General features: G+C 51.6%; 1 protein-coding gene across 1 annotated transcript in view; it reads right to left on the bottom strand.

The window, feature by feature from the left end:
- The window catches only part of NFASC (neurofascin), a 193,115-nt gene that overhangs the window by 35,007 nt on the left and 131,546 nt on the right, over positions 1–26,562 (bottom strand). Inside the window, exons 9-21 of the mRNA XM_019649618.1 lie at positions 16,280–16,391; positions 15,682–15,866; positions 14,280–14,411; positions 11,759–11,902; positions 11,034–11,145; positions 10,517–10,683; positions 9,900–10,047; positions 8,525–8,649; positions 7,625–7,669; positions 6,285–6,386; positions 5,802–5,999; positions 4,940–5,010; positions 3,942–4,164 (exon numbers count right to left, since the gene is read on the bottom strand). Coding sequence (XP_019505163.1) covers positions 3,942–4,164; positions 4,940–5,010; positions 5,802–5,999; positions 6,285–6,386; positions 7,625–7,669; positions 8,525–8,649; positions 9,900–10,047; positions 10,517–10,683; positions 11,034–11,145; positions 11,759–11,902; positions 14,280–14,411; positions 15,682–15,866; positions 16,280–16,391 — 1,764 coding nt within the window. The remainder of the gene's footprint in view (positions 1–3,941; positions 4,165–4,939; positions 5,011–5,801; positions 6,000–6,284; positions 6,387–7,624; positions 7,670–8,524; positions 8,650–9,899; positions 10,048–10,516; positions 10,684–11,033; positions 11,146–11,758; positions 11,903–14,279; positions 14,412–15,681; positions 15,867–16,279; positions 16,392–26,562) is intronic.

The raw sequence follows: 26,562 nt of genomic DNA, 5'->3' as shown, positions 1-26,562 counted from the left end.
CAACCATGTCCAGTTTGTAGTTACTGTAGGGAAAGAGGCGGGACACCACGCCCCGGAGGCGGTCACCAGGGAAGCTGGCTTGCTGTCTCTTCTGAGACACCCACAGGCTCTTCAGTAAACTGCTCTCCCTCCAGTAGTAGGCCTTCGGGACAGAGGCAGGCCGGTGAGGGCACGCTCAGGCACAGCCAGGTTAGTTGTTAGTGGTGGTGGTAGTGACCGGTCTTCCCTTTGCTTGCCACATGCTCCAAATCCCAAATGGACGCATCGGTCCCACATAGGGCTGGGGGCGTGGCCTTATAGTCCCCGTTCATCAGCCACTAGTGAGTATGAACTGAAGTCCAACAAGCAATAGGGTTTTAGACTTCAATCATTTTCTGAGCCATGTCACCTCTCTGGAGAACAGGCAAGTTGGCCCGACTTACAGCTGAGCTGCTCCTTCATGAACCTTATTTCCATGCTGCGGAACAGGTAGCTCAGGGAGCCCGTGCCAAAACCACAAACATGAGGCACGGGTCCAGGGCTCAGAGACCACATCCCCTTGAGTTAGATTAGTATGGTTTAAGACTGGCAGCAGACAGTTGAAAAGTAGTGGGTTACCCCCAGAAGTCTGAATATGAGAAAGGGTTGATATAATCCTTTGAAGTCAAATGGTTTCTTTTAATATTGTTTGAAGACCTTTAGAATGGGACAGACACATGTCCAAGTCAGTGCGATGCCAGGCTGCCTGGTGGCAAGAGCTTGGATGAGCGTGGCTGGCCTATGGAAGGCGGTAGTGTCACAGGTACAGTTGAGAGAGTTTGTGACACAAGGTCTGATTAGCAGTGGTTAAGAGGCCCCAGGTCAGGCTGCCACCAGCATCACCCAGGCCTCCAATGACAAGGTAAGGAGGAAGTCCAGACTTAAGAGGAGGACCCAATGGGACCTTTTAGCCAGAAAAATCTCCAGGCAAGTAGGTTAAGGGTGCAAGCCGTGTTAGGGAAGAGCTCATTCAAGTGTACACTTCCTCTTGCATGCCTCCCCCACTTACCAAATTCATTTTCCAAGAGACTGACCCCTTCCATTCTGCCCCTAATTATCCATCAGCCAACTCTCGGTGACCTCTGGGGTCACAGAACCTGTGTTATCCCATGGCTAATAGCCTCCCTCACTTCCCAGGCAACTTTTAAATAGAGCTCCTCATAGGGAGAACCTTGCATACCCTGGGTTTTCTCTGCCTTTCCCCCACCTCGGCTCAGCCTTTCAGAGGAAGGCAGACTGAGTAGAAACTGTGCACAGGTAAGAAGACCAGGAGAAGCCAAGGGCCTTGACAATCCATCTGCTGGGTAACCCGGAGTTGGCTGTGACAACAGGGAAGGCCTCTGCACCCTTTTAGTGGTTCCACCTGTTAGTTGGGGCTTCATGAAATCAGACTGGGTGAGGCAAGCAGCCCAGCGGGGGCCATGAGGAATGGGTGGAGTGTAGCTCAGCGGTGCCTCAACAGAGCTTCTGCAGATGCACATGTATTTTCACACACGCATTACACGCATAGTGTGCTCTGCAACGTCCACCCAAACCCACCACCCTTCACATGACTTTCTGCTGAGCAGAATCTCTCAGCATATCTGTTGCAGAACACATCTGGGTATGTGTGAGTGTGTGTATATTTTTTTAGTATAATTCTGAGCAGCTAAACCTAGACATCATCTTCTTGAATCAGTTCTGGATTCAACAGCTACCCCTAGGGCCCCTTCCAAACATCTCATGGCCTGTGGTTGCTACCGCCTTGCCCGTGTTAGCGAGCTGGGTGGTTAGGCAGGGCTGGGAGCTGGCTTTCTCACTCGGTACTCTCTGAGCTGGCCCTGGACCGTGTCGGAGTAGACGCGGTTCCACTGAAGGCTGATGGCTGTGCTGTTCAGGACTCGAATTTTAACGTCAGTGGGTGCAGCCCTGGGATCTGCAATGCATTGGGACAGAAAGTGGGTTATGCTGGGAGGACTGGCCCCTGGACACCAGGTTCCTCTGGATTTGTTCTCTGCTGCCCATATCTCCACCCCACTCTGGCCCTGGAGACTCGAGGGCAGGGGCTGTGTCTCCTCCATCAGACTGTACTTGGAGTGGTGTGGGAAGGCTCAGGACCAAAGGGTAGCATTTCAGGTGGTAGGGATCTGCCTACGCATTTAGAAGGCAATTATTTGCCACCCTCATGAGCCGGGTAGTCTCTGTTCACCCCTGCACTCCACTCTCCACCCTTCCCTACCCTGCTTCGTGTCCCGGGAGGCTGCCCTTTCTGGGCTCTATCAGCTGGGCTCCCGGGTTTTCAGGTTTCCGGATGGGTTTGCCCAATAGGAGGTGCCAACAGGAGATCCTGGGGCAGGAGTAGAAAGAGGGAGGATGGGTATCTATTCCCCAGGCTGCCTTTTTGCGGGGCTGAGGGTTAACAACATTGCATTCTTCTACTCAAGGCCATGGCTCCTGTGGGTGGCCCTTGCTGGCTGTATAGACTCACCTATCCCCTGCCTCTTCAAGGCTAGAGGGATACAGTGGTGTCCTGCTGTGGCTAGCCTCCAGGTGATTTACCCCACCTTGCTGTTTTCTACCCCTGTCCTCACATTATAAACAGTCCCCTTTGAGTGGCATTTTTTTCCTGTCAAGCTCTGTAGGAAACATCACCCACAGACTGAAGATGCCCTCTCCATGACTACCTGGAAAGGAGGGGCCATTTCCTCCCCATAACTGATTCTCGCACCCCTCTGTTCCACTCTGCTGCAGAAGCAGTTCTGCCCCATCCCCTCTACTCCATCAGAGCACAGGGTAGGCGGACGCCATAGGAACTGTGGGGCAGTCGTGAAGCTCATGACTGCCCATTCCATACTTACCATCCAGTAGCTCCCACCGGTCTACTGTCCGGAAGTGTTTGCCACCACACAGATGAGGAGTGGGACAGACAGAGGGCCTGCTGACCCCCTCTGCTTATCTCTCAAGTAGGTCCGATCCACAATCCCCTCCAGGAGAGTAGGGCACAGGGCCCAACCTTCACGTCTTCCCATCTGCCCCGCTATGAACACTACTGGCCCTCGTCTTGACCCGAGCATTGCCCCTGTGAGTCTGCTCCTCCCCGAGACTCTCCCCTTCCCTACTTCTTTTTGGTCACCCCATGATCTCTTCTTAGATCAGACCCAGACCCACTGGGGTTCGGATCACCCTGACCAGGAGAGGCTCCACCACCGATCCTTCTGTGCTCAGCAGCTTACTAGATGGATGTGCTGGGGAAAAAAAAGGCCACCACCACCTGGGAAGCCAGGCATGTACTTCCACATATAGGTCCAAAATCTTGTTGATTCACCCAATACAGCCTCCAAAGAACTTCTCTTTTTATGTTCAATTCCAAGGGCCAAGAGCATCACTGGGAATGCTGGCAGGTGGCTGTCTGGGTGCTTCCAATCTGGGGCTCCGCAGACCTTCTCCATTCTGAAGGCTTCCCCGGGGAAACCTGGGGAGGAGTCTGGCCTGGGGCCCTGCTTCCTGTGGAGAGGTCTAATTATGGCTCTTAGGGATGGATAGTCCTGAAGTCTTTCTCGGTGTCAGCAAGGATTGGCAATAAGGTAGATCAAAAGGCCTGGGTTCTATTTTCAAGCTTGACATTTGCTCTTGTGTAACATTGGCAAGGGATTTCCTTGCAGGGCCTCAGTTTTCACATCCATAAAATGAGAGTATTGGACCAGGTGATGATGTTCAGTAATTCTAACTAGTGTTCAGATGATAATATTTCTGTTCCTGACATTACCAGGAGCCTGTCATTATCTAGGTCACTGTAGGGTTTCTCTTCCCTGGCAACTGGCGGTTCTCCCAGGATGTTTTTGAAAGCCCCATGACCCCACCCCAAGGTTCCTGGTCTGTGAGGGTGGTCTTATGCAGCCCTGCTGGGAGGGTCCAGGGGTGGGGGGCAAGGGGAAGGTACTCACAATCTTCTCCAGAGTAACCGATGACAGTGTCTGGCTCAGGGCCCTTCCCAAAGTCATTTTCAGCCTGGACTCGGATCTCATAGGGCACATAGACAGGAGTCTGCCCCACGACATAGCGGGAGCCCCACACTGTGACATTGTTCCAGGTCTCGCGAGCCTCTCTCCGCCGCCATTTGACGATGTATCGCAGGTTGGGGCCAAAGGCGGAGGTGGCATTCATGGGCTGAGCAGGGTGAGACAGACAGCAGGGGTGGAGGGGACAGGACGGGAGCCCAGGCCCACCCACAGCTCACACTCTTTTCTACTCCGGGCACCCCTCCCCAGTCTGCCCAACACTGGTCAGACCCCTCCCCTGCTGAGTCCTCCAAGAGTCCAGAGTTCCATGAACCCAGCAGCACACAGATTTTCGGTGCCACAGGCATCACCCAAGACCTAGACACTGTGACTCCTACATTTGCAAGTGCACAGGGAGAGAAAGCTTTATTTTCAATAGCACTGTTTCCTATAGCAACCAGAAAAAAATATGGACGATAATATAATATTCTCCAAAGTTGGAAAGGCATGAGTTCTGTTTTAGCCACCGTATGCCTCCTGCCAATGAACTAAAAATCCCAGAACCGACTTCAGTTCTACCGAATCCATGCGTGTTTCCCCACTTCCAATGATCTCCAGTGAATGGACCCTGAACACACCAAAGCGAGGACTGGTGTTTATGACAAACCGCTCCCCGAGTCTAACCTCAATCCCTCCTTCTGCTAAAGAAGTCTGTTTTATTTTGCTGGTTCTGTGATTCTGCCAGACTGCCAGTCTGTGTTCCTCCATCATCTCTGCCCCTCTCTCCTTAATCTTGCTCTTAGATGCCCAATGCAGAGGAGCGGCCACCAAACCAGCCTGATAGTCTGAGCCACCCTGTGGCCTTGGGGTCCAAGGGTGTAAAGGGCAATGACCCCAGGTACACACTGCTGCCCCTCAAGGGGTGGGCTGGGAGGGACTCTTACCGTCCATGTGATCTCCATGTTGTTCTTTCTGGTCCCTTCTCCCCGCACGTCACTGGGATTGGACTCAGGGGCTAGAACCCAATTTGACACAAAGTTCAAGTCCAACTTGTGCCTTACCAGGGCACGGTGAGCAATCTCTGTCCCGCCCACCCATCCAGTCCCTTCTATGCTTTTCCTCAGCATCTCTCTACACTCAGTCCATCAACTCACTCTGCTGTTTCTCATGTGTGTGACATGCCTTCCTAGCTAAGATTTCAACACCCCCAAAAGCAGAGCTAATTTCTTTTGAATTTTAATCCCTTACCAGACAGGATTCATTATGAGGCTTTCCACACTTTAGATGGTCATACAGCCAACTCAATGTGGAGTATCCCCTTCATGAATTACCCACTAAATATGTTTAATACCAGGCTGACTTATCTCTAGAATTTAACATTTTGGGGGATGTCAACGGGCTGGTGTAATTTTAGAAATCTAAATATTACCCAGGAAAAGAAATCGGATAGAACACCAGATTACAATTTCTATTGCAAGTCTTTGCCATAGCTCTTCCCTTTAAAGCAGACCATTAAGAGTTATTAATAATATTAGTAATGATAAACATGACAGTTAACATTTATTGAGTGCTTTACTCTATGCCAGGCATCATGGTAAGAACCAGAATTGCATTTTCAAATGTAATCTTCACAATAGCCCCATGCTGGCAGGTGTTTTATTATTCTGTGTTTCACAGATGAGGACGCCAAGCCTTGGAGAGGTTAAGTAGCTTGCCCAGCTTTGTGTGGCTGGGGGCTGGGGAAACTCAGTCTGGACTCAGGGTGCCTGGTTCCAGTGCCTTCTCTGTTAGCCCTCAAGTACTCACGTGCCCCGCTGGTTCTGTAGCGCTCGGAGGGAAGGCTGGGGTGGCTGCTGCCAACCTCATTGACGGCAATCACCCGGAACTGGTAGTTGACGTAGGGGGACAGGTGGAGGACGGCCGAGTTGACACTGCCTGGGAACTTGGAATGGTCATGCCAGACCCCCGGCTGGAACTGGTCTTCTTCAAACTGGACAACGTAGTCTGAGTGGGCAAGAAAGGCAGCTGTTTTGGGAGCTGAGTTAGCAGACTTCTTCCTTACGAGCATTCGCTCATGGTTTCCACTAGTCTTCATAACCTCCTTCGGGTAGACAAAGGCATGGGGAGAATTCCCTGACAGGGAAACCCCCGCCTCCACGTGTTCTGCAAACATCCCAGGGAAGACATCAAGGGAGGCAGAAGTGGGACCAGAAGCCAGGGCGAGGCCTTGGGCCTCCAGGTTGTTACCACTCCCCTTTTCAGGACTGGAGCGCAGGGCCCCTGGCTGACCTGTGATGGGGCTGTTGTTATCGTCTCCCGGGATCCAGGTCAGCCTCACACTCCTCTCGGCCAGGTCGGTGAGCTCCAGGTCCCGCGGTCGGTCTGGCCGTCCTGGAAGCAGAGGGAGAAGACACCACGCAGGACTCCCGAGTTAGAGCCAGCTCGTCCTGGTGCTGGCCCCAGCCCTGAACACTGTCCCATGGACAGGTCCCTGATGGGCTGAGGTCACCACAACAGGTATCATCCCCAGCCTGCCCTGGAGGGTCAACATAGCACAGGGACCACCCCCTTCCCTCAGGGGTTCAAGGAAGAACAAAGAGGAGATCCCAATTCCACCATCCCCAAAAGAGTATCAAAGGATGCGGGGCGCAGAGAGAATTCGGACTGACCCACCCCATTTCTGCAGGTAGTCTTAAGAGTGTGAGCATATGGAAAATGGTTTTCACTAGATACATGTTCACAACATTTAGGAAAGCCAGTGAGAAAATGTGGGGTCTTGTTTCATTTTCTCATGATAATTAGCTTCTACTCTGTGTTTCAAGGCTCTGAGGGCCAGGAGCCCAGGAAGGTGTTTGGAGTGCTGAGTAGGGCAGACAGGTTCAGGGAATGAGAGGGACAAAGGGGACCAGGCCAGGGAGGAGATGGGGACTTGGTTGAGAAGTATCTGTGATGGACAAAAGGACAGAGGAGCCCCAGCTTCTTAACAGGGATGAGGGCAAGATCTTTTGGGGGCTCCAATCTCACTGAATTTCCTTAGTGGGTGTCAGTGCCGTCCTGGCCTGAGGAGAAAGCCATCCCACCACCACCTGGTGGGGGTAGGCATGATTTTTCCCCTTCCTGGCCCCTTGAACCAGCTATTTCCACATTTTGGCTGGTTACTGAAAGGGTCAGGAAGGTGAGTCACATGAGCTCCTGTTTGTGTGTGTGTGCAGACTGTACACAGGTGTATAGCAGCAGACATGGAGAGGCTGCAGGGAACATGGGCCTACGGATAACTCGAAGCAAGTGGGCTTTCTCGTCTGTACCACACGCACTTCTGAGGCCAGGCTGCCGGAGAGAACAGGCCATGCCCACGGGAGCAGTGAGGTGGCCAGAGGAAAGAGATGGGGGTGAAATGGCAGCCAAGGACCTCCAAGCTCAGCCTGCAAAAGGAGCAGGCAGCCCTGAGCAGGGCTGTGACGCTCAGGGAGGTGGCGTGCGCACTTGAAGGAGCTGATCTGGCAGGGAGCGGGGAGAGCTACCCACTGCCCACACAGAGCACATCCTGTCTGGCAGCGCATTCCCCTCATAGACCCACCCTCCCCGGGCCTAGTGAGGGCCTGGCGAGGGTCCCAGTTAGTATGAATTACCTTTGGGCAGGGCAGCCAAACGGTTAGTTGGAGTGGTCTGATCAGCTGCAAAGGTAAGATGGGTTATCCAGGTTAGCAGGTTATCCAGGGTTAGAGGTGCTCGAGAAGGGTGGGAACGGGCAGCTGAGGCTGGAAGAGCTGCCTCTGTGACATGCTCCTGGCACAGCTTCACCCTCCCTTCCATGAAGAGGCCCCCACCCTTTAGAGAGGCCTTCCTGTGTTTCCTCTTTCCTGCCCCAGTACTACTATCATGCCTGGCCCCTCCATCTCGCGTGACTGTGCACGCCCGCTGCAGAAGGGACAAGAGCATACCCTGAGTAATAGCAGTGAGGTGCCCAGGCTGAGGACAGAGGTGATGAGAGACGATGGGGGATTTGCCTCCCTGGACGAGAGAGGTTACTTTTCCTGGGTTTGGGATGGCTTAGTATTTGCAGTTGGCCTGGATGAGATGGGGTCATCTTGCTAAGTGTATAGCATCCTGTGAAATCCCATCAAGAAGCAGAGGGGGAGGGGAGGAAGACTAGCATAGGCGTTGGAAGGACAAACACGAAATTCAGTCTTGCTTCAGCGATGTATCGTTTTAATGGACTTAGTGGTTTAGAGTTAGCGGTAAAGTTGGTAAAAATGACAACAAGAACCCCTTTTCACCTTCCCTCTGTCATTCAGGCGAGGATCTGGGGGAGTTAATGATGCTCCTCAGGGGTTAAGTCATCCAGCACAGCTTGTTCTGACAGGAGCAGCTTCCTAACCCTTAGATCAAGGGGCAGGGGATCGCCATGCCTGACCGGCCTGTGGACCACAGGCATTGCCCTCAGAACCATCCAGGGCCCACTGCTACTCTGGCTGCAGGAAGGGGTGGGTACGGGAGGCAAGGTCAGTGCCATGGGCAGTAGCGATTACCTAGCACAGTGAGGTAGGCCTTGGCCAGGTCCTGGTCCAGCTCGGTGCTCGCGAAGCACGTGTAACTACCCTGGTCCCGCTCAGCCACGCCAAAGATGGTCAGGGAGTCATCTTCCTTCTTCATCCTGCAAAGGCACCAGAGGGGTTGGGAGGAGGGCAAGTGGGGAGACAACAGGAGAGAGATGGGGGAGTTCCAGGCACTGCCTGCTGCTTTCTCCCTGGAGGGGGCTGGTGAGTCAAAAGAGGGAGGAAAGCCTCCCAGGCTGGGCTGGGCAGCCACAGCCTCTCCTAGGGGTCACGAGGCTCCATCTCGATGCTTTGGGAAAGGTAGGGTCTTCACCATCACCTTGAGCACTTATGGTGCTTGATGGAGGGGAAAAGGAACATGGGTGTGGCTAACACGTTCACTGTCCCTAAATTCCACCCTGTTCTGTGTCTTCCTTGTGCTCTGCTCCCTTCCCAAAATAGAGCACAGTTAGCCAACCCCCCACCCCAAAGGCAGATGGGGATCCCTGCTCTTCCCATACTTCCAGCTGTGTCTTCAGCCCAGACCAGTCTCTGCACCTGGGCTCCTCTGAACCGTCATCCACAGAGGGGAGGAGGGCACCAAAAAGCAGGTAGACTGTTAGCATCAAGTGAGTACCAGAATGCCTTCGTCCACTTGCAGGGTGCACCCCTGCAGAAAACCAGATGGCCTCTAGAAGCAGCTGGTACCTATGGCCAACCTCAGAGCCCCTGAGGTGGAAGACGGTACAGCAAAGAGCCCTGTGGAGGGAGGCTTGGACCCTAACTGCACATTAGAAACACCTGTGGGGACAGGCAAACGCCATCAGTGTCTGGGCCCTCTCCCCACACCAATTAAATCTGAATCTGAGATGAGGAAGGGGGAAGGCTCGGGTCTGGTAAAAGCATCCCAAGTACAGTAAGGGCTGAAAAACCACACTAACCACCATGGTCAACCCTGCCCTCTGCTGGACAACAAGGGCGCTGCAGGCAGGGCTGAAGATGGGGAGGGGCTCCTGGCTGTGATGCAGAAGAGGATGACGGGTGAGGGTCAAAATAAAGGGAGGAGGAAAAAGAAGGAGTGAGTGGAGAGAAATGAAGAGAGAAAGGCGTGGGGAAGAGAGAAGAGGGAGAAAAAAGAGGAGAGAGAAGCAGGGAGCTGATGGCAGCAAGGGGAGAGGGCAGAGGGTGGGAGTCTCCCCTTAGCTGGCAGGGAGTCACGGAGGCCGTCCCACCCTCCTCAGCAGTTTCTCAGCGACACGCATGACACAGGTTCCCTATCCCTGGGTTCTTCAATGTGTCACTAAGACCAAGGGGAAAGCAGATGGCCCCAGGGTAGCACTGGGAAGAGGGAAGGTAGGAGCGAGCAGACCTGTTCCCGATGTAGAGAGGTTCATCGTCCTTCAGCCAGGAGACCGTGAGTTTCAGGGAGGGGTCGTGCTTCACCCGGCACTCCAACTGCACCGTGGTGCCCCTTTTGACCATCTGGTCCTCAGGCATCCGGTAGATCCTGGTGGGATCTGTGGAGACGCCCAGGGTGCTCATCATTGACACGTTCTCTGCCCCAACGTGGACACTCAGTGTGACGTGTGTGACCTCAAGGTTAGACCAAGGGAATGGTATTCCAGAAATAGTATTCAGTTGTATCTGAATGGAGGGAGACCTGGTGTGGGGGAACCCCCAAATCCTTTCTATCTGGCTCAGGAAGATACGACGCAATTTCTGGGGTGGTGGTAGGGAGCTGGTGTGGGTACTAGGTTTCCCTTCTTAATGCCATTTGGACCAGGCTGGTAATGACTCAGTGTTCCCAGCACCCAGGCCAGCTGGAAGCCCTGGAAGGACACACAGACCCATAGGGAGGGTCCCATTAGCGATTAAACATTAGATATGGTGCGCTTTCAAAGGGAGTAACACACACGGATAACTTTGAGGAGAGAGCTTCCCTTCCCCACCTCGCCCCACCCTCCACCTACCAACCCTCTCCTTTACCTTTGACCTCCAGGCGGACCTGGTTTTCAGCTTTGCCCAGGATGTTGGTGGCAACACAGGTATAGATGCCTTGGTCCTCTTTGCGGGTCATCTTGATCTCCAGGCTGCCGTTCTCATAGACGTGGTAGTTGCCACCATCCAGGTTGCTTCCTTGCCCATTCTTAAACCTCACAACAGAGCAGCAGAACACATAGCATACTGAGACAGGACTGGCCCAAGGGAGCAGGGGTCAACCACTCGAGAGACTGTACGGGCAGTGGAAGGAGACCCATCTTAGGACTCCGAAGCCCTCATCCTTGGAGGGTCTGCCTCCAACCATTGGGTGGCCCTGGCAGGTCTCTGCCCCTCTCTGGGCCTCGAGTTCTTTCTCTGCACAATAAGGGGGTTCACCCCGAGGATATGCCAACTTTCTCCCAGCTTTGACCCTTTGAAGTTCCCAGGTCTTGCTGAATATTTATGGGACTGAGAACGGTGAGACAGACGACCCCTGTTGGGGGAGGCCTGGTCTGGAACTTACCATCGAAGAGTGGGGATGGGGGATCCGAAGAAGGGACAGTCCAGCCGTGTCCGGTTGTACAGGATCACCCGAATGAGCTGGTTCCGGGGCGAGAGCATCCGAGGTGGTACATCTGCAATTCCCAGACAACCAGTCTTGGGTGGGGAATCGAACTCTTCCATTTCTTCCCCCTGGGTCTTATCTCTACATGCCGACTCTGTACAGAAGCTTTCCAAGTGCCAACGTACCTTCCCTTATCCACCTTCCTCCTTTATGAAGCCTCTAAGGGTTAGGTGAGGAAGGAGGAAGCTTTTCCATCTGCCCTCAACCTACCTGAACAACCAATCCAGCTTCTGCAAAGGGTTTTCCCCAATTATCCAGCAGGTTCTGTATTGGCCCTTCCCACCACCGTATCCCTGCTCTGGGAGTGCTGCAAACATCCTCAGAACCACTTCCCACTCTGTGACCCACTGAGAACCCAGGAGAGTCAGCGTGGATACACCCAGGTGACGGGACAGGCCCACTCCGTCTCATCAGGGGGAGGGAGGACCAAGACTGACTTCTAGTAGAGAATTCACTCTGTCTGCCCAGCCAGCTCTGTGGGTTTTAAGTCCTCTCTCATTCCCACAAACCTCATCTTCAGTCTCCATGCTTCTCCAGCCAGTTTGGCTGGAGAAGAAAGTTCGTCCATGACATGTCCCAGTCCCCAGGGAGACAGCACTGCAGGGAGTGGAGGGGACACTCACCCAGCACACTGACGAAGGCGTTGGCCAGCAGGTAGCCATGCTCATTAGAGGTGTTGCACTGGTACACGGCCCTACTGCTGATCTGGGTGTCCCGGAAGATGATGGTGTCCCCGGCCACCTCACGGTTTGGGTTGGGCGGTGCCGCTACCGACAGAAAAGGTGCTCCTCGTGAGACTCGGGGCAGCAGGTGAAGGGCACTGGGGCTCTGCCCAGGGCTCTCTAGCAGGGCTGGGTGCTGTGGGAGCAGCAGCGCTGGGTGGCTCACAGAAGACCAGGCTTCTGGTCCCACCACTGCTGGGCTGTGTGACTCTGGGCCCATCATCAAATCTACTGGAGATGATTTCTTAGTCTGTCCAATGGGAATATGAATCACTACTCAGCCTATGTAGTAATAGCAGCTGGGCAGGTGTGGCTGAGAGCATAAGCTGTGGCAACTGAGAGGGGTTTGAATTCTAACCACATTCCTGCCAGCACCAGTTTCCTTGTCTGCACAACAGGGTAACATGTCACCTTCTGGGGGGTTTTATGAGGATGACCTGAGATTTTATTCATGTAGAAAGTCGTTAGCAGAGGGCCTGGCCCCTACCGATTATTACTGTTATTATTTCAATCCAATGTTCATACTTTTAAGTGTTTTGAAAAGGACAAAGCAATATGCGACTGGATGGGGCCTGCCACCTTCCTATCCTCTGAGCAGGGCATTCCGTGGACATTCACAAACTAACCCCAAAGGTCAGTGCCTGCTGAAAACCGAATGAGTCCTTATATTTGCCAGAACTACCTGATTGTCCCCAAAAATGTATCCGATGCTGAGAGAGAACATTCGCCCCACAGGTCTCCCAGTACCGCTGCATCTCCCAGGAACTGAGACTGGGGAGTGGCTCTGGGAACAGGGGCAAACGAGTAAGTCATTCTGGGCTTTATTTCCTTCATCTGGAGAAGAATTACTCCCATCGTTCCCCTACTCTGAGGAAGGTTAAGAGAAGAGCAAGATAATGAGCTGTACTAACAAAAGTTTTCTAGAAATGTAAGGAACTGCCACTTCTCTCATCTTTCATCACCAGAAGATGACTTCCCTCTCTAAGGTCTCTGAACTGGGCCACGTGCCTTGGCTTACATGGTCCATGAACTCATCCAAGGTCACTCAGATCTACAGCGGCAGTCAGCCGAGGGGGACCCAGGGTCTGGCCCTGCGGGCGCCAGGCCCCAGATAGCAAGTCTGAGCCTGGAACTGGGAAATCAGCAGGAGGTAAATGAAGACAAGGTCAGCATGCTTATCACCCTTCTCTGAGTCCCCACTCAGCAAAAAGCCACGAGGAAGGCAATGCCAGCAACTGAAACACCTCCTTGCCTGGCAATTGTCATGGACCCAACTCTTCTCCCAGTCACTCCCCTTAAGTGATGGGCGACCCTTCCAGGAGCTCTGCATTTGCTCAAGGGTGCTGTGAAGTTCAGTGCCTTTGTTTGCCTGGTCCCCAAAGTGCTGTAATGACAGGGAGAATGACCGGCAGAGGGCAGGCTATGTCCCTCTCTCTCCTGTGTCCAGGGAAGGACAGTCACTGGGAATAACTGTGCTCAGAACTAATAGATGGTGCAGGCATGTTGCCTTCTCACAATGACCCACAGCTTCACCCCTGTGACCTTGGGCAATTCATGGCACCATCAGAGCCTCGTTTCCTCATCTTTACTGTGTGAGGTTAAAGAGAGAACAGGTATGCAGCACCTAGCACGGCGGCTGGAACACAATGACTGTCTAAAAAGGTGCCCTCTCACCCATTCCTCCGCCCTTCTCCTCTGCCTTTCCCCCTGCTGCTCTTGAGTTTGGCTCTGAGTTCTCATCATCTGTTTGGGTGATATCACCTTTTGCATCTCCTCTGACCCCATAGAGAAAGGAATGACAGGACATTTAAAAAAATAAACGCTACTGGAGAGAATGCGATGTGAAAACTTGACCGAGGCCTCTGGCTGGAAGGGCCTTGGACTCACCCACTACAGCCACCCAGGCGGGACTACATCTCCCCAAATTCTGTGCACACTGAATAACTGCACCTGTGCATCTCTGTTCTCATGGGAAGTTCTTCCTCATATCCAACCATACTGTTCATATTGTTGTATAATCCTGCCTCTCATTTTGCCCTCAGCAGAGAGCAGGACCTCGGCAGCCAATGGCACTGGGTTATTGAGCTCTCCTCTATCTGCCAAGTTCCAGATATCACTCAGAGCCCAAAATTTCAGGAGATGCAGCTACAGACCCAAGACCTTGAAAGGAGCTCTGTAGTTTTTAAAGGGAAGAGTTTTATGGGAAAACCAAGAGAGGAGAAATCCCCTAAATGTGGAAAAATAACCACAGCCTCTCGTTCTCTCACACAGACACGTGGCAGGATTCCTGCCTCTTGAGATGTCCAAGGAGATGGCTGCCCCCTCACTTCTGGAACAACCAGGGATGCCCACAGGGACGAGGACTGGGAGCCTTTGACGGGAGAGAGAGCAGAGTCAGGTGAGACGGTGGCTCGCTACTTACATTGCAAAGGTTCCCCATTCACCATCCACTGGACAGTGGGCTTGGGGTTCCCACTGGCTCGACATACGAGTCTCCCGTCCTCACCAGGGGCCAGGATAAGGTTCTTGGGTTCATCCAGCCAGTAGGGAGCAGCTGGAAGACAAGGACAGCACAGGCAGGGGAGTTAGATGGCGTGGGGCAGGCAGAAGAAACCAGACGGACTTCCTCTAAAAAGACAGGAGCCCGAGTGCCAGCCCTAGGCCCTTACCACCTGCCCAAGCCTCATTCTCATGGGATGACTCAGTCCAGGCTGCCTTTGGCCAGCTTCACACCACAGATGCTGACCTATTTCGAGTTCACAGAACAACAGCTCTCTACACGGGGGCTGCTCATTAGAGTTCCCTGAAGAGCTTTTAACAAACATGAACACCAGGGCCCGCCTTAGATCTACTGAATCGGAATTCCCAGGGGAGGCCAGGGCAGCGATTGCTTTCAGAAATCCATAGATGTCATGATGTGGACCCAGGGGCCCGAGCCAGGAGAGGTGGGAAGGTGGGCACTGGGTTTCTGTTGTTACTGCTGCAAGATCAGACCTTTTAGGAAAGGCCTTATACTTATTATCTTAGGCACTGAGCTTTGGTTAGAGCAGACGCTCTTCGCTGGCCACCCCGTCAATTGTTGGAAAATTTCATGAATATCTGATTAGGTGGATTTTTCTGAGAAGAGGGTTCTTTGGATCAGATCCTCAAAGATCTTGATTACTCCCCAAAAGATTAAGAACCCCTGGTTGGAGTATAGTGCTGAAACCAAGGTCATAAGGGCGACTGAGCATGTGCTAAGAAAGCCCGAGAAAGAGAAGCAACTGGTGTACCCCCACCTATGGTTGGGGCCCATAAAATCATGTTGTGTTCTATTACTTACAATAGGTCAGGTGGGCCAGCTATGCTTTTTGGGAAAAGAAGTGATTTAAAAAAAATAATTTGGGCCATGATGACTCCCCATTTTGAAAAAGAACCAAGCACCGTAGATAGACAGCACAGTGCCAAGAGGACACACTATGAACAGGAATGCAAAATAAAAGGGAAGGCTCTGGGTGTGATCCAAACGGACCATGAAATTCACCTGCTGAGGGCGCCCTGGGCACCAAGAACAATTGGGTGATGGTCTAGGTGGGTCTTCTTCTCTTAACACCCATCTCTCTCTCTCTCTCTCTCTCTCTCTCTCTCTCTCTCTCTCTCTCCCTGCCACACACACATCCAGGGGGTGACGGGTGACACCATCCCTGGCAGGTCACTATTGCCACTAACCAGTGTGTGGGAAATTTCCCCCACTCGCCCTGTCCCCAACTACCCTCAGAGGAAAGGGTCATCATGGCGCTGAGGGCTGGCAAAATTCATCATAATGAGAAATACACATAACGTACCCTTTACTCTCACCGAGATCGTGTGCCGGATGCTGCCCATCTTGTTGGAGGCCAGGCAGAAATACTCCCCGGAGTCTTCCTCAGAGACGTTGGTGATACGTAGAGCCTTGTTGAAGTTCTCAAACTTGGCCTTGTCAGATGGGAGGTCCCCACCTTTCTTGTACCATGCAATGTCTGGTGTTGGGCTAGAAGAGGGACCAAGCAGGAAACAAGGACTTATCACAAACTGCAGCCCTGCTCTTCTTCTGCGGAGCCCGGGATACCCAGGTGTCCTTGAAATAAACTTGGACCTGGCGGATGCATGTCCTCTGAGAGCTGATCTAGCCTATACTGAGGTGTTGCTCAGTGTCAGAGCATTTGAGGGACTTCTCTAAGATCATACGAGAGTCTAACACATGTACAGGATGCCCACCCAGCTCCTTTCCTCATTATCCAAAGAGATGGCCAGAATGGGATGGAGATGACTATGATTTGCAAAATCACTAAGGGCCATCTGCATCTTTTTTTGCACTCCCAGTGTGGCAAGAACAGCGCATGCACAAACTCCCTCCCCAGCCTCCTGAGGTGTGGTCAGAAATGGGGGTGAAATGGTACATACACCCCAGAGGCGATACACTCCAGGAGTAGGTCCGTGCCACGTAGCACCATCTGACTGCTCGCAGTGCCCTGGGGATACATGAAGCTGGGGGTTCTCTCTGCAACTCCTCGGGCTGAAACAGGACAGAACAAGCTGGCATGAGCCTCCTGCTCAGGGGCTGACCCAGCTAGGCCAAAGCTATCAGGCTAGAAAGAAATGTCATCACGCCTCTGCTTCCCTGCTGACCCTCGGAAGCACCAAACCCTGGATCCTCCCAGCAGAAACCACCCCAAGGGCTGGGCATCATTAAGAGAGAGTGTTAGAAAGCGCGGGGCTCCTCGGCCCCACCGGCACGTGTGTGAGCAGCTTTAAGTTCTGAAAGGATCTGCCGAGAGGAGCCCAGCTGCCCTCACAGTTCAGTAAACCTCTCCTTTCCTGAAGAGGGGGAGGAGGTTGCCTGAGCAGTGAGTGGTTCACTCCTCGAGCATCTTGTGTTGGGACCCCAGAGGCCAAGTCAGTGGCCCCTAGGGAGGCCACCTCAGCAGCAGTGGAAGAAAGACAAGGCTTGAACTGGGGCCACAGGACAGACAACCTGCTCTTGGGGACCCTGGAGACAAGAAGCTAGGATGAAGCCACAGAGACCCAGATGAACAGTCAGAGATGCAGGACGCGTTATTAATGGTTTAGCAAAGACATGGAGAGAATTAATGAGCAGAGATGACAGGAAATCACTCTGGGGCCAAGGCCGTTCTGCTTCTTCACTAATGACTGTGGAAGGGGGCTGGGGAAGAGGGTGTTAATTGGATGTGAGAGACTGGGGGAGGGGTGAGAGGCAAGTGACAGCCAAGGTGGAGGAGGAGCTCTACAATTCAACTAGGCTGGGGCAGCCAGGGGTCCGAAGTTAACGACACTGCACCCAGGTTTTGAAGCCAGGTGGCCCACAGAGATCAACACTGTCAGGGTGGCTGTTTTCCAGTGGCAGGGGTCATGCCAGTCTGGGCACACCACAGCAGAGCGGAGCCCACCCACCTGAGCCTCACCGCTCGCTTCCTCAAGGGCTCTTTGTATAGTTTTATGGAAATGGATATGATGGAGGGGAGAAGAACCAGGAGCCCAAAGCACAGGGAGACTGGGACGGCACCCCTGTCCAAAAGTGCATGATCGTAAACAAGAGGCGTTAACATAGAAGCTGAGACTACTCATGGGTTTCATGGATCTTCCACTCAGCTGGAGAGGCAAGACGTGTAAGGAAAGCAGAGCTGCCAGGAGCTGGGAGCCCTCAGAGATGCCCGCACTGAGAACAAAGGAATTCTTCTGGGCTGTTAATAAGAGCTGGCAGAGTGAGGACAGAGGGGCAGGGGGAACTCTGTCTCTGTGACATTGGTGTCTCCTAAAGGAGCTTGTTGGACTAGTGGGTGCCTGGTTAGAGCAGTGGGGTTCTGTCCCAGGGGTACTCAGCTTTTCTTTCCATTAGCCATTGCGGGGTGGTGGTGGCACATTTCATAGAGTTTACATCTATTTCACCCTTTTGTCAGGGGAAGAAATAATGAAACACATGCAAAGGTACTTAGGCTGCTGGCACAATACATGGCACACAGCAAGTGTTCAATAGACGTTTGTGGGATGAATGAGTTCAAGGGGAGAAGAGAACAAAAAGAAGGCAACAATTTACCCCCCACATTACTTCTCCTTCTATAGATGTCCTCATCTGTCCCACCAGCACACACATATACAAAAGTGGCTACTGAAGGGGTTAATCCATTATGTGGTTAATTGGTTACCGTCTATATCTATAACTCCTGTAGCACCCAGCTCTCAGTACCAAGGACGCTTGATACCAAAACAGCAGCTTCCTCCCACCCATGATCTTAGAATCAACCAAAACAGCCAGACAACACAAGGTCAAGGGCACCATGAGAAGGAGATTTCGCGCAGGAACCTCTGGTATCTGTTGAGAGCCGGGAGCCCTAGGATTATGTGGAAGAGGTCCCAGTTCAGTTGGCATACTCCTTCCCGCAGGGACACAATCTGCAGACCCTGTGGACATTTAATTCACACGATAGCATGCAGCACCACAAGCACACATGACCAGCAAAGCATTAAGTCTGGGAAGGACGACAAGTAAGCAGAGTCCTGCTGTGGGTGCCCTGACATGTCGTAGCTGTGACTATAAAAAGGTTACAGCAGTACTTCACGTGTAGGGTGGGGGCTAGCAACCACAGAATTATCCCAAAAGGGGAGACACGACTGGGAAACAAGCCAAAACCCAAAAACACAGAGAAGAACATCTTAGAAGTCAGAGGTAATAATTGGGGCGGCCATTTGATGAGCATTCATTATGGGCCAAGCACTGTGCTGGCAGCTCTATCTACATCATCATCATGTTTAATCTTCACAACAAACCTGGGGGGTACCACCCCCATTTTCAGTAGAGGAAACAGGCTCAGCGAAGTCAACAGATTTGCCAAGGTCTCAAGCAGCTGTGTTTCGGATTCTGGACCATTTAGAGCCAAAGCGTGTGCTCTAATATCTATATTGCCTCTCTCTTTAAGGACGGATAGACCACTTGTCCTGACTTTTGATAGTCAGCTTTGGGAATATCTTCCTCGCTCAAACCAAAGAAAACCAAAATCCAAAGGCAAAAAAAGTGAAGGAGATAGATATTTTTGTTTTAAGTGAGCTGTGGTGGTGAAACTCTTCTACTATGTTTTCCTTGAATATTGTTCTCAATGTCTCAGATAAGAGTTCATCTCTTCTTGGTAGTTATTAAATAAACTCAGGCCCAAACTGGAAAAAAAGAAGCTGGGTTGGGAACTGAGAGGCTCCAACTGGGTTCTTAAGGCCATGGAAAGCTTGAAGAGGAGTCAGGGTGACACATGATCATTTTACGGGGCAAGAAGGATGGGCCCAAAGGGGAGGTTGTGAAGAGATGTGGTCAGCTCCAGCAGGAGGGATTTACATGAAAATTTATGAAGGACAACAGAGCGGGTGGCGTTGAGAGCCACTGCTCCCAAGGCAGGGTAGCTAAGTTCTTCCCCTGGAGAAGCAGACCCAGGAAGAATCTGTGCGACAAAGGCAATTACTGCATGAGGCTCTGCGAGACTCTAAAAGGAAGATGATAGCTTCCCAGGGTGTCATAGGAAAGCCTCTCTCTTACCACGGAGGCGGGGACCCCTGAAGAGCCTGTACAGCCTGACGATGCTTCTCTTACTCTCCCTGATTCTCAGGGCTGAGGTCGGACCCAACACCTGATCAAACTCAGAACCCAGATGCCAAAGCTCACGTTCATGTGGATTCAGGAAGAGTTTCCCCCTTGGCCCCATCTGACCTTTAGGCCAAGGACAATCTTTCCTCTCCTGCTCTCACAGCTGTGGCTCAAGAGTAGGCTCAGGAGTTTCCTGAGGAATCTGGTCAGCATGGGGACATCAGGCGATGACACCGCCTCAACCACTTTGGCTTTAAAGGGCCAGTGAAAAATGCCTCAATTGTCTCCTACATGAGGAAAGGTCAAGACTGCTGAAAACCTGAATTGCTCACCTCTGTCAAGTGCTGTGTGTTAACAGAAGACGGTTCAATGAGTCAGATGTATCCAAGAACCTTTGTGAAAAACAGCTTTTAGGGGCAGCTGGATCCTCTATTTGCTGCATTTAGTGCTCAGAATTGTGAACTCATGGGCTGGATTCCTGGCATCACATCCACCTCTCTGGCTCTAGGAATGGCTGACCAACCACCCCAGAAGATAAGACAAGAACTTTGTCTAGAAACACTTGATATCGTCTACTGCCAGGAAATCTCTTCCGTCTAACCCAAATCTCTCATGTAGTAGTTGGAGCTTTTTTCTTATCCAGTTCTCTGCACAGCTGAGATCTGAACAGCTTCCGTTTCTCTAGTCTGCCCTAAAATGTCTCTCTCCATAGTACTTTCTTCCCATAATTGTGCTTACCTTTCTCCCCTTGGCTTCTTTTCAAGTACTCTGAGCCTCTCCTCATTTCAGAAGCAGAGAACAATTATTCTTGATACAGCCAACATGAAGCCATTCCCTTTAATACCATAACGGGTAATTTATCAATCACTGATGTGTGTGACACCATACTGGAACCATGTGCACATTATCCTATTTAATCTTCACAACAATCCTATGGGGCAGGTAATATACCCATTTTGCAGATGAGGAGATTGAAGTTTGACATGCTAAAAGACTTACCCAAAGTTACTCAGTGGTATGTCCTGTAGCCTGAGTTTAATTCAAGGCAGCCTACTTCAGAATGCACACTCTTATCTTCCTTGTTTCCTGGCCTGGGTGAATTCTAAGTGGCAAGTCAGGGGGCATCTGGCATATGTGCAGAGGATACAAACCACTGTAGGAATCACTAGAACAAAGTGTCATTATAGGGTGGCCCTACTGCTCTAAAAAAGACGTCATATTTCAAAACAAAGCATAGAGATGCACTGTGTCTCTGTCTAGCTCTCTGCACTCAGGAAGGGCCTTATCTTCTTTCCTTCCTTTTCATGTTCTATTTCTTTCTAGAAGCATTCAACCTAGCTATCCTTTGTGCAACATGTGCCTCACTTTGACTTTATATTCTCGCCAGTTGGCTTTATACGTGGTCAGTCCCGTTCTACCTTGGATTGAAGAGATGGGGGTCAATCTCATGTGAGCACTTGTGAGCTTTGCTTGGTTTCATAGCCCTGGATGGTTCTTATAATATAATATCTACCGCCGGTCACAAACTGGCTGGAATCACTCAAACTTGTTCCATTGATAAAACAACTCTATATGCATTTCCCCTGAGTGGATTACCTTATAGGTATAAAGAGGAGCTGGAATGGGATGGGATGGTCTTTAAGGGACTTTCTGGCTCTGATATACTCCAGCTTTACAAATATTCCCTAATAGATTAGCTGGAATCCAATTTAGCAAAAGGCACATTCCATACCAGTGCTCTGGGGCTCTTGACACAATGGTGGTTGGCCCCATTATTTTGAAAACAAACAATGCCCAGAATCCAACAAAGGTCCTCTGCTTCCTCAGGCAGTAAATCTCTTTGGCAGGATCTCAGTGTGGCTCTAGCTGTTTGGTGCCAAGTTAGAGCCTTTGCCTCTCTCCCTGGCTTTCATTCCCTCTTCCCAGCCCCCAGTCCAGACACCAATCATTGTTTATATTAGCACATCACAATTCAGACACTTCCTATCTAGTTGAGCCCACAATGACCCCCCTAGGGACCTGCAGCCTTGGCTTCTGAGGCATAATTGATGATGGGGGCCAGCTGCCTCACCAGAGCCAGCAAATGATGATTCCTCTGGCTGCTCAGAGAAAATAAGACATTCGTAACCACGGTGGGGGTAACTCAGGTGTGGAAATAGCCAATTATTCTACTAATCAGCTTGCGCAGCCAGTTGTATGATGAGTTCGAACTATACCTCATAGAAACTGTGCCATGACTTGCAAATGTGTGGACTGGTGGGCACTGGGCGTGGACTCCCAGTGGAGAGATGAGGCCCAGGTGACAGAGTACAATGAATGGTCCAACTTCATTTACACTCGCCTTGAAAGAGAACTCAGAGCGGACTCTCACTCCCACTTTCCCCATGGATTTTAAAGAGACAAGGGACCTGACATGGTATATCCCCAGTAGTTATGGCCAGACTATAAAACAGGCAATTCACACCCGGACACTTAAGCGTTAACTAAACACGTACTACAAAGCTTCCTATGCTGTTTAAACCACTAATATGAAGGCTTCATGTTTCCTCCTCACCTATCCTCAGATATTCTCCATCCACCTATCACTGATCCCTAAGTTTCTACTCAACCCTCCAAGTAGCCCTTTCGAAGTCCTATCCTGGTTTGACCAACTTGTCCAGAATTCAGCAACTGGAGGCCTGAAGGATGAGGACATGAGCCACCTCAAACTCCCAGACTGGCTACTGTCTTTCTGGTGAGCAGGAAGTTCTGGAGGTGGCGCCTTGGCACTGTGGCCTGGCCCGCTGTCAGGCCTGTCATCCAGCATGAGTTAATGACATGGTATCAGTCAAGTTAGGCAAACTGGGGTTAGGACAGGCAAGGTGACTCCCAAGGTTACCATAGCGACTCACCACTGTACATGTCAGGGTGGTTTCTTAAAGACGAATCATTATAGGGGTGGTCTGCAATAAATAAAAGAGGGTGAGCAAACAGGAGGTCACGGAGAGGTCATGGAGGCATAAACGGGGAGAGAACAAACAGAAATGCAAAGCCACGAAAACAGCCGGGGAGAGAGCACCAGTCGTCTTTTGCAAAGGAAAGACATGGCATATTTGGAAAGGAAATATGTGTGGTGAAGAACAAGCAACACAAAACAGCCCCAAAAGGGAAGAAAATGTTAAATCCTGCAAAAGAAGGCAACGATAAAATAAGTTTCTTTTTTAATTAAAATATTAGGCTTGACCCTTAATTGCGTGGTCCTATTGTATTTTCAAACAAATGAGGTAAGGATTAGTGGTATCCTGTAGCAATCTTTTGAACACCTTCTTCCCATCAACATCCTCAGTTTTCAGGTCTCTGGATCAGGCCAGCTCTTGGGGTAGCTAAAGAGAAAGCGTTAGTGAGCCCTGGGGGAAGAGCAAAGTCCTACCTGAGCAGAAGCTAAGTGGCAAGGGGTGGGAGGAGAAGGAGAGAAGGCAGTCCAAGAGAAACAGTTCATCAACAGAGTGGGACAGAGGGACCCTTGGCAGCGCCCAACTTGACAGGTGGGCACCACTCTGGTCTCCCAGATGTTGGCAGAAAGGCCTCCTTCTAAGGAGGCTAGGAGTCCAGGGAGGTGGGCGGAGCTAGGCTGAGGTTCAGATTTTAGGATTATAAAGGGAGCCTGGGAAAAAGTGTGAGAGAGAGAGGGAGAGAGGGAGAGAGGAAGAGAGGGAGAGAGGGAGAGAGGGAGAGAGGGAGAAAGGGAGAGGGAGAGAGGGAGGGAGGGAGGGAGAGAGGGAGAGAGACAGAGAGAGAGAGCTGCGCAAGCACTGATTTCTACACTTTGGACTGAGAAAGGCCTGCTGACTAAGCTGGAGATTCAGAACTCTCTGGACTGTCTTGAGGTAAAGATATTCCTTACGGAGCAAGACCAGTGGTGTGGTCTTGGTTCCAACATGAGGTAATGAAAACCCTAGGGCATTTAACTCACAGTGAGCAAGACATTTTGAAATAGGGCACATAATCATGCCAACATCCTTAAGTAACTTTTCACTCTTCTACTACTGTCCACTTCCAGCTACTGGGCTCAAGTTTTGACAGTACCCACAGAAAGTGGGGGGAGGAGGGTGGAACAGCTGACTGGAAGCCAAGCAGACAGCTCTGAGAAGCCCAGAACACGTCCAACTGCCTGAGGGGAGGAGAGCTGCTGTGCCAGAGCATTTGCATATGTGAAGACAGCTCAGATCCTGTTACAGCTGATGGTGGAAGCCATGGCGCTCTTTTTCGGGACGCATTGTGCTGCATCCTAAACCTGCCTAATACCCAGTGTTCAGAACTTGACCTCTCCAGATGGGGTTTGTGGTAAGAGACCTAGCCTGTGTTTGGGACGTCAGCTTGGGTTTGTCCGGAGCTAAAGGTGGGAACTGCCCTGCCAGGCAATGAACAGGCAGAGTGGCAAAGGGTAGGCAGGGCTGTGGCTAGACTCCATCACCTTCCTCTGCTGGGGGAGCAAAGGGACACGCACATATGACGGGGCCTTGTTTAACGCTCCCATGCCACCAGGTGAAACAGAGCCTATCTCTTTCCAGACAAGTGACCCAAGTTCAGACTCACCCCCCAGTTTGTGGATTCTGTAGCACATCTGAGAAATTCATGGAGACCTCTGACTCCTCGAAGAGCATGGCTTAGACAGCAGACATTAGAAGGAGGCAGAGTTAGCGCTGCTTTGTGTTTGCCTCACAGAGAACCCTCCTCTCTCGCCACTACTGCCGCTCGTGTGGCAAGGGCACTGGGAGGGACAGAATCTGTCTTGGCGTGGGAAGAGGGACAGGCACGTCTTTGTTAGCCCGACTCTGTCTGTCTTTCACTACATCCCCAAACAAATTTAAAAGTGATTTCAGATTGCCCAGTATTTTCTGTTAGATGCCTTTCTCCCCTTCCTTTATTGCAGGTAATGCAAAATTGGCTGTGATGAGATTTTTTTTTCTTCCCCCATGGGCAAACTCTGGCAGAAACCCAGACTCTGGTGAGAACAGAGTCTTTGAAGCTGTCCCAATTGGCTGTTTTGCTGCCCACCCCCAGACCTGGTTCTAAAGGTATAAGAAAAAGCCTGTGTCCTTTCCAGGCAGGAAGTGGAGACAGCTCCACTGTGCTATTTTAAGCAACCGTGTCCAAATCTGAGCTGGCGCAGATGCCCAGAACTTGTTCCGGACAGAGCTGCCCCGGGAGACCCCAGGAAGCTGACAGGTTTCTGTTCCCAGCACCTGGGGGATTTTCAGCATTTGGGCGTTTTCAGTGGAGTAGGGGGTTGAACCCAGAAACGGAGCAGTAACAAACATCCTTTACCACAGAGAAAAGGAAATTTCTGGAAAGTACAACCTTTAAATGTAGCTGAAATCTCTAACTGCTTAATTCCACAGAGGAAGGCGCTTCACCACCTCCCTCTCCTTGCCTCTACCCTGTGTGACAGTGGGGGCCTCTGCCCAGGACCGCAGACAGTCACCTGACTCAGTCCCCAAACAGCAGGCTGCCTTCAAGCATCTCCTGGGCAGGGAGAAAGGGATTCAGGTAATGGCACTGCAGGCCATCCAGGGAACAGCTCAGCGTGCATCTCGCTCTTAACAGTTCTGCCCCTCCCTCTGCCCAATGCTGTCAGCCCTGTCTGACTCTGGAGGCCACTCTGAGGTCCTGGGCAGACCACACTGTCCTCCCCAGCTCGGCCAGCTGGCAGGCAGTCACCCCTGACTTGCACTAAGCGACACTTCAGACAACCTAACTTCCTTCTCCAGGGCTCTTCTCCGGGCCAGGGTCTGGAAGAAGAAAGCCAGGCGAGAGCAGCAAGCAGACTGAAGCTGGGCGGCCCTGCCAGGCCTTGTCCTGGGTTTCTGGCCAGCCTGTTGGCTATCAAATAAGGGCAGCTCAAAAGAGTGTGTGGGGACCCGCAAAGGCAGCAGGGGGAGGATTAGAGGTGGGTAAAATGGGCTCAGGGGGGAAAGTAAGAAAGAGGGAGGGGAAGGAAGTGGAAAAGGGAAGAACATGAAGAGAAAGGCAAGAAGAACCCACAGCAGGAGAAAGGGAACAGAAAGGAAGCTGCTTCTTGTGGCTCCAACTCGATGCCATGATGGAAACAGCGCGGGGCTGGGCTGACTCTCGGCACTGCCTGTTTCCATTATGCGCAGGGACTGATGAGGAAAGAAGTGGGCATTAGGGGGTCAGGCCCCCACTTGTCCTAAGTGAGGAGTGAGTTCATCCAAGCCTCCCCGCCTGCCCCAGCCTCCCACATCCTCCAAGGAGGTGTCATCAACCACTTGCATGTGGGCTCCAAGAAACCAGGGTTCGACCTCTTTTCTCTGACTTGTGGAAGCTGCCAGCACACACATGGTGACCCCTGCCTGGCCTCTTCCACAACTGCCACTTTCCACAGTATTGAAAACATCATTCACAGCTGAGTCAGACAGATTAAAGTCTCTGGGGAGGGGGCTGTTCTCTGGAAGGCATGTTATAAACGCATGGGGTAAACCAACACAGCCACGTTCAGTGTCCTGAGCAGGTGGCGGGCTCTGTAGCCGAAGCTCCAGGCCAGCGGCTCCCTGGCAAGAAGTATGTCTCTGAACTGACTTGCGTCTCTCTCTCCTCCTGGAAGGCCACCAACACTATAATGGGTCAGGAAACGCTGACTTGCTTTGGTACCAGTTAAACAGAATCAGGGAATAAAAACAAAAACAAAATAAAACTAAACATAAACCTGCAAACTTGCAAACGCAGCAATTCCATATAGCACATACACGTATCACAGAATCAAACGCAATTCATGTAGGTGTACCTACTAATTTGAATATTCCGTTCTGTGGCTTTATGCTAGAAATAAAGACAACCAAACAATGACGAGAAATAAAAGAAGTCATGAAGTTGAGCACAGGAGAGGGATGCCGGACGACCACTTAAAGCAATGCTTCTCAAATTCCGGAGCACCCAAATCCTCTGGGAGCTAATCAAGCGCCAAGTGGTGGGATAGGGCTGGGCCTGGGGATGGTGCCAAGTTCACCAGGTGATTCTGATTCCCACCAAAGTCTTAGAAGCACTGGGTTAGAGTACGGCCAAGTTAAACTCAGGGCAAAGAACCAGGAGATGTGGTTTA

Source organism: Hipposideros armiger, unplaced genomic scaffold (assembly GCF_001890085.2).
Source record: "Hipposideros armiger isolate ML-2016 unplaced genomic scaffold, ASM189008v1 scaffold_134, whole genome shotgun sequence".
Taxonomy (NCBI): Eukaryota; Metazoa; Chordata; class Mammalia; order Chiroptera; family Hipposideridae; genus Hipposideros; species Hipposideros armiger.
The sequence above is the reverse complement of the archived record's forward strand: the minus strand, read 5'-3'. Positions and strand labels throughout refer to the sequence as shown.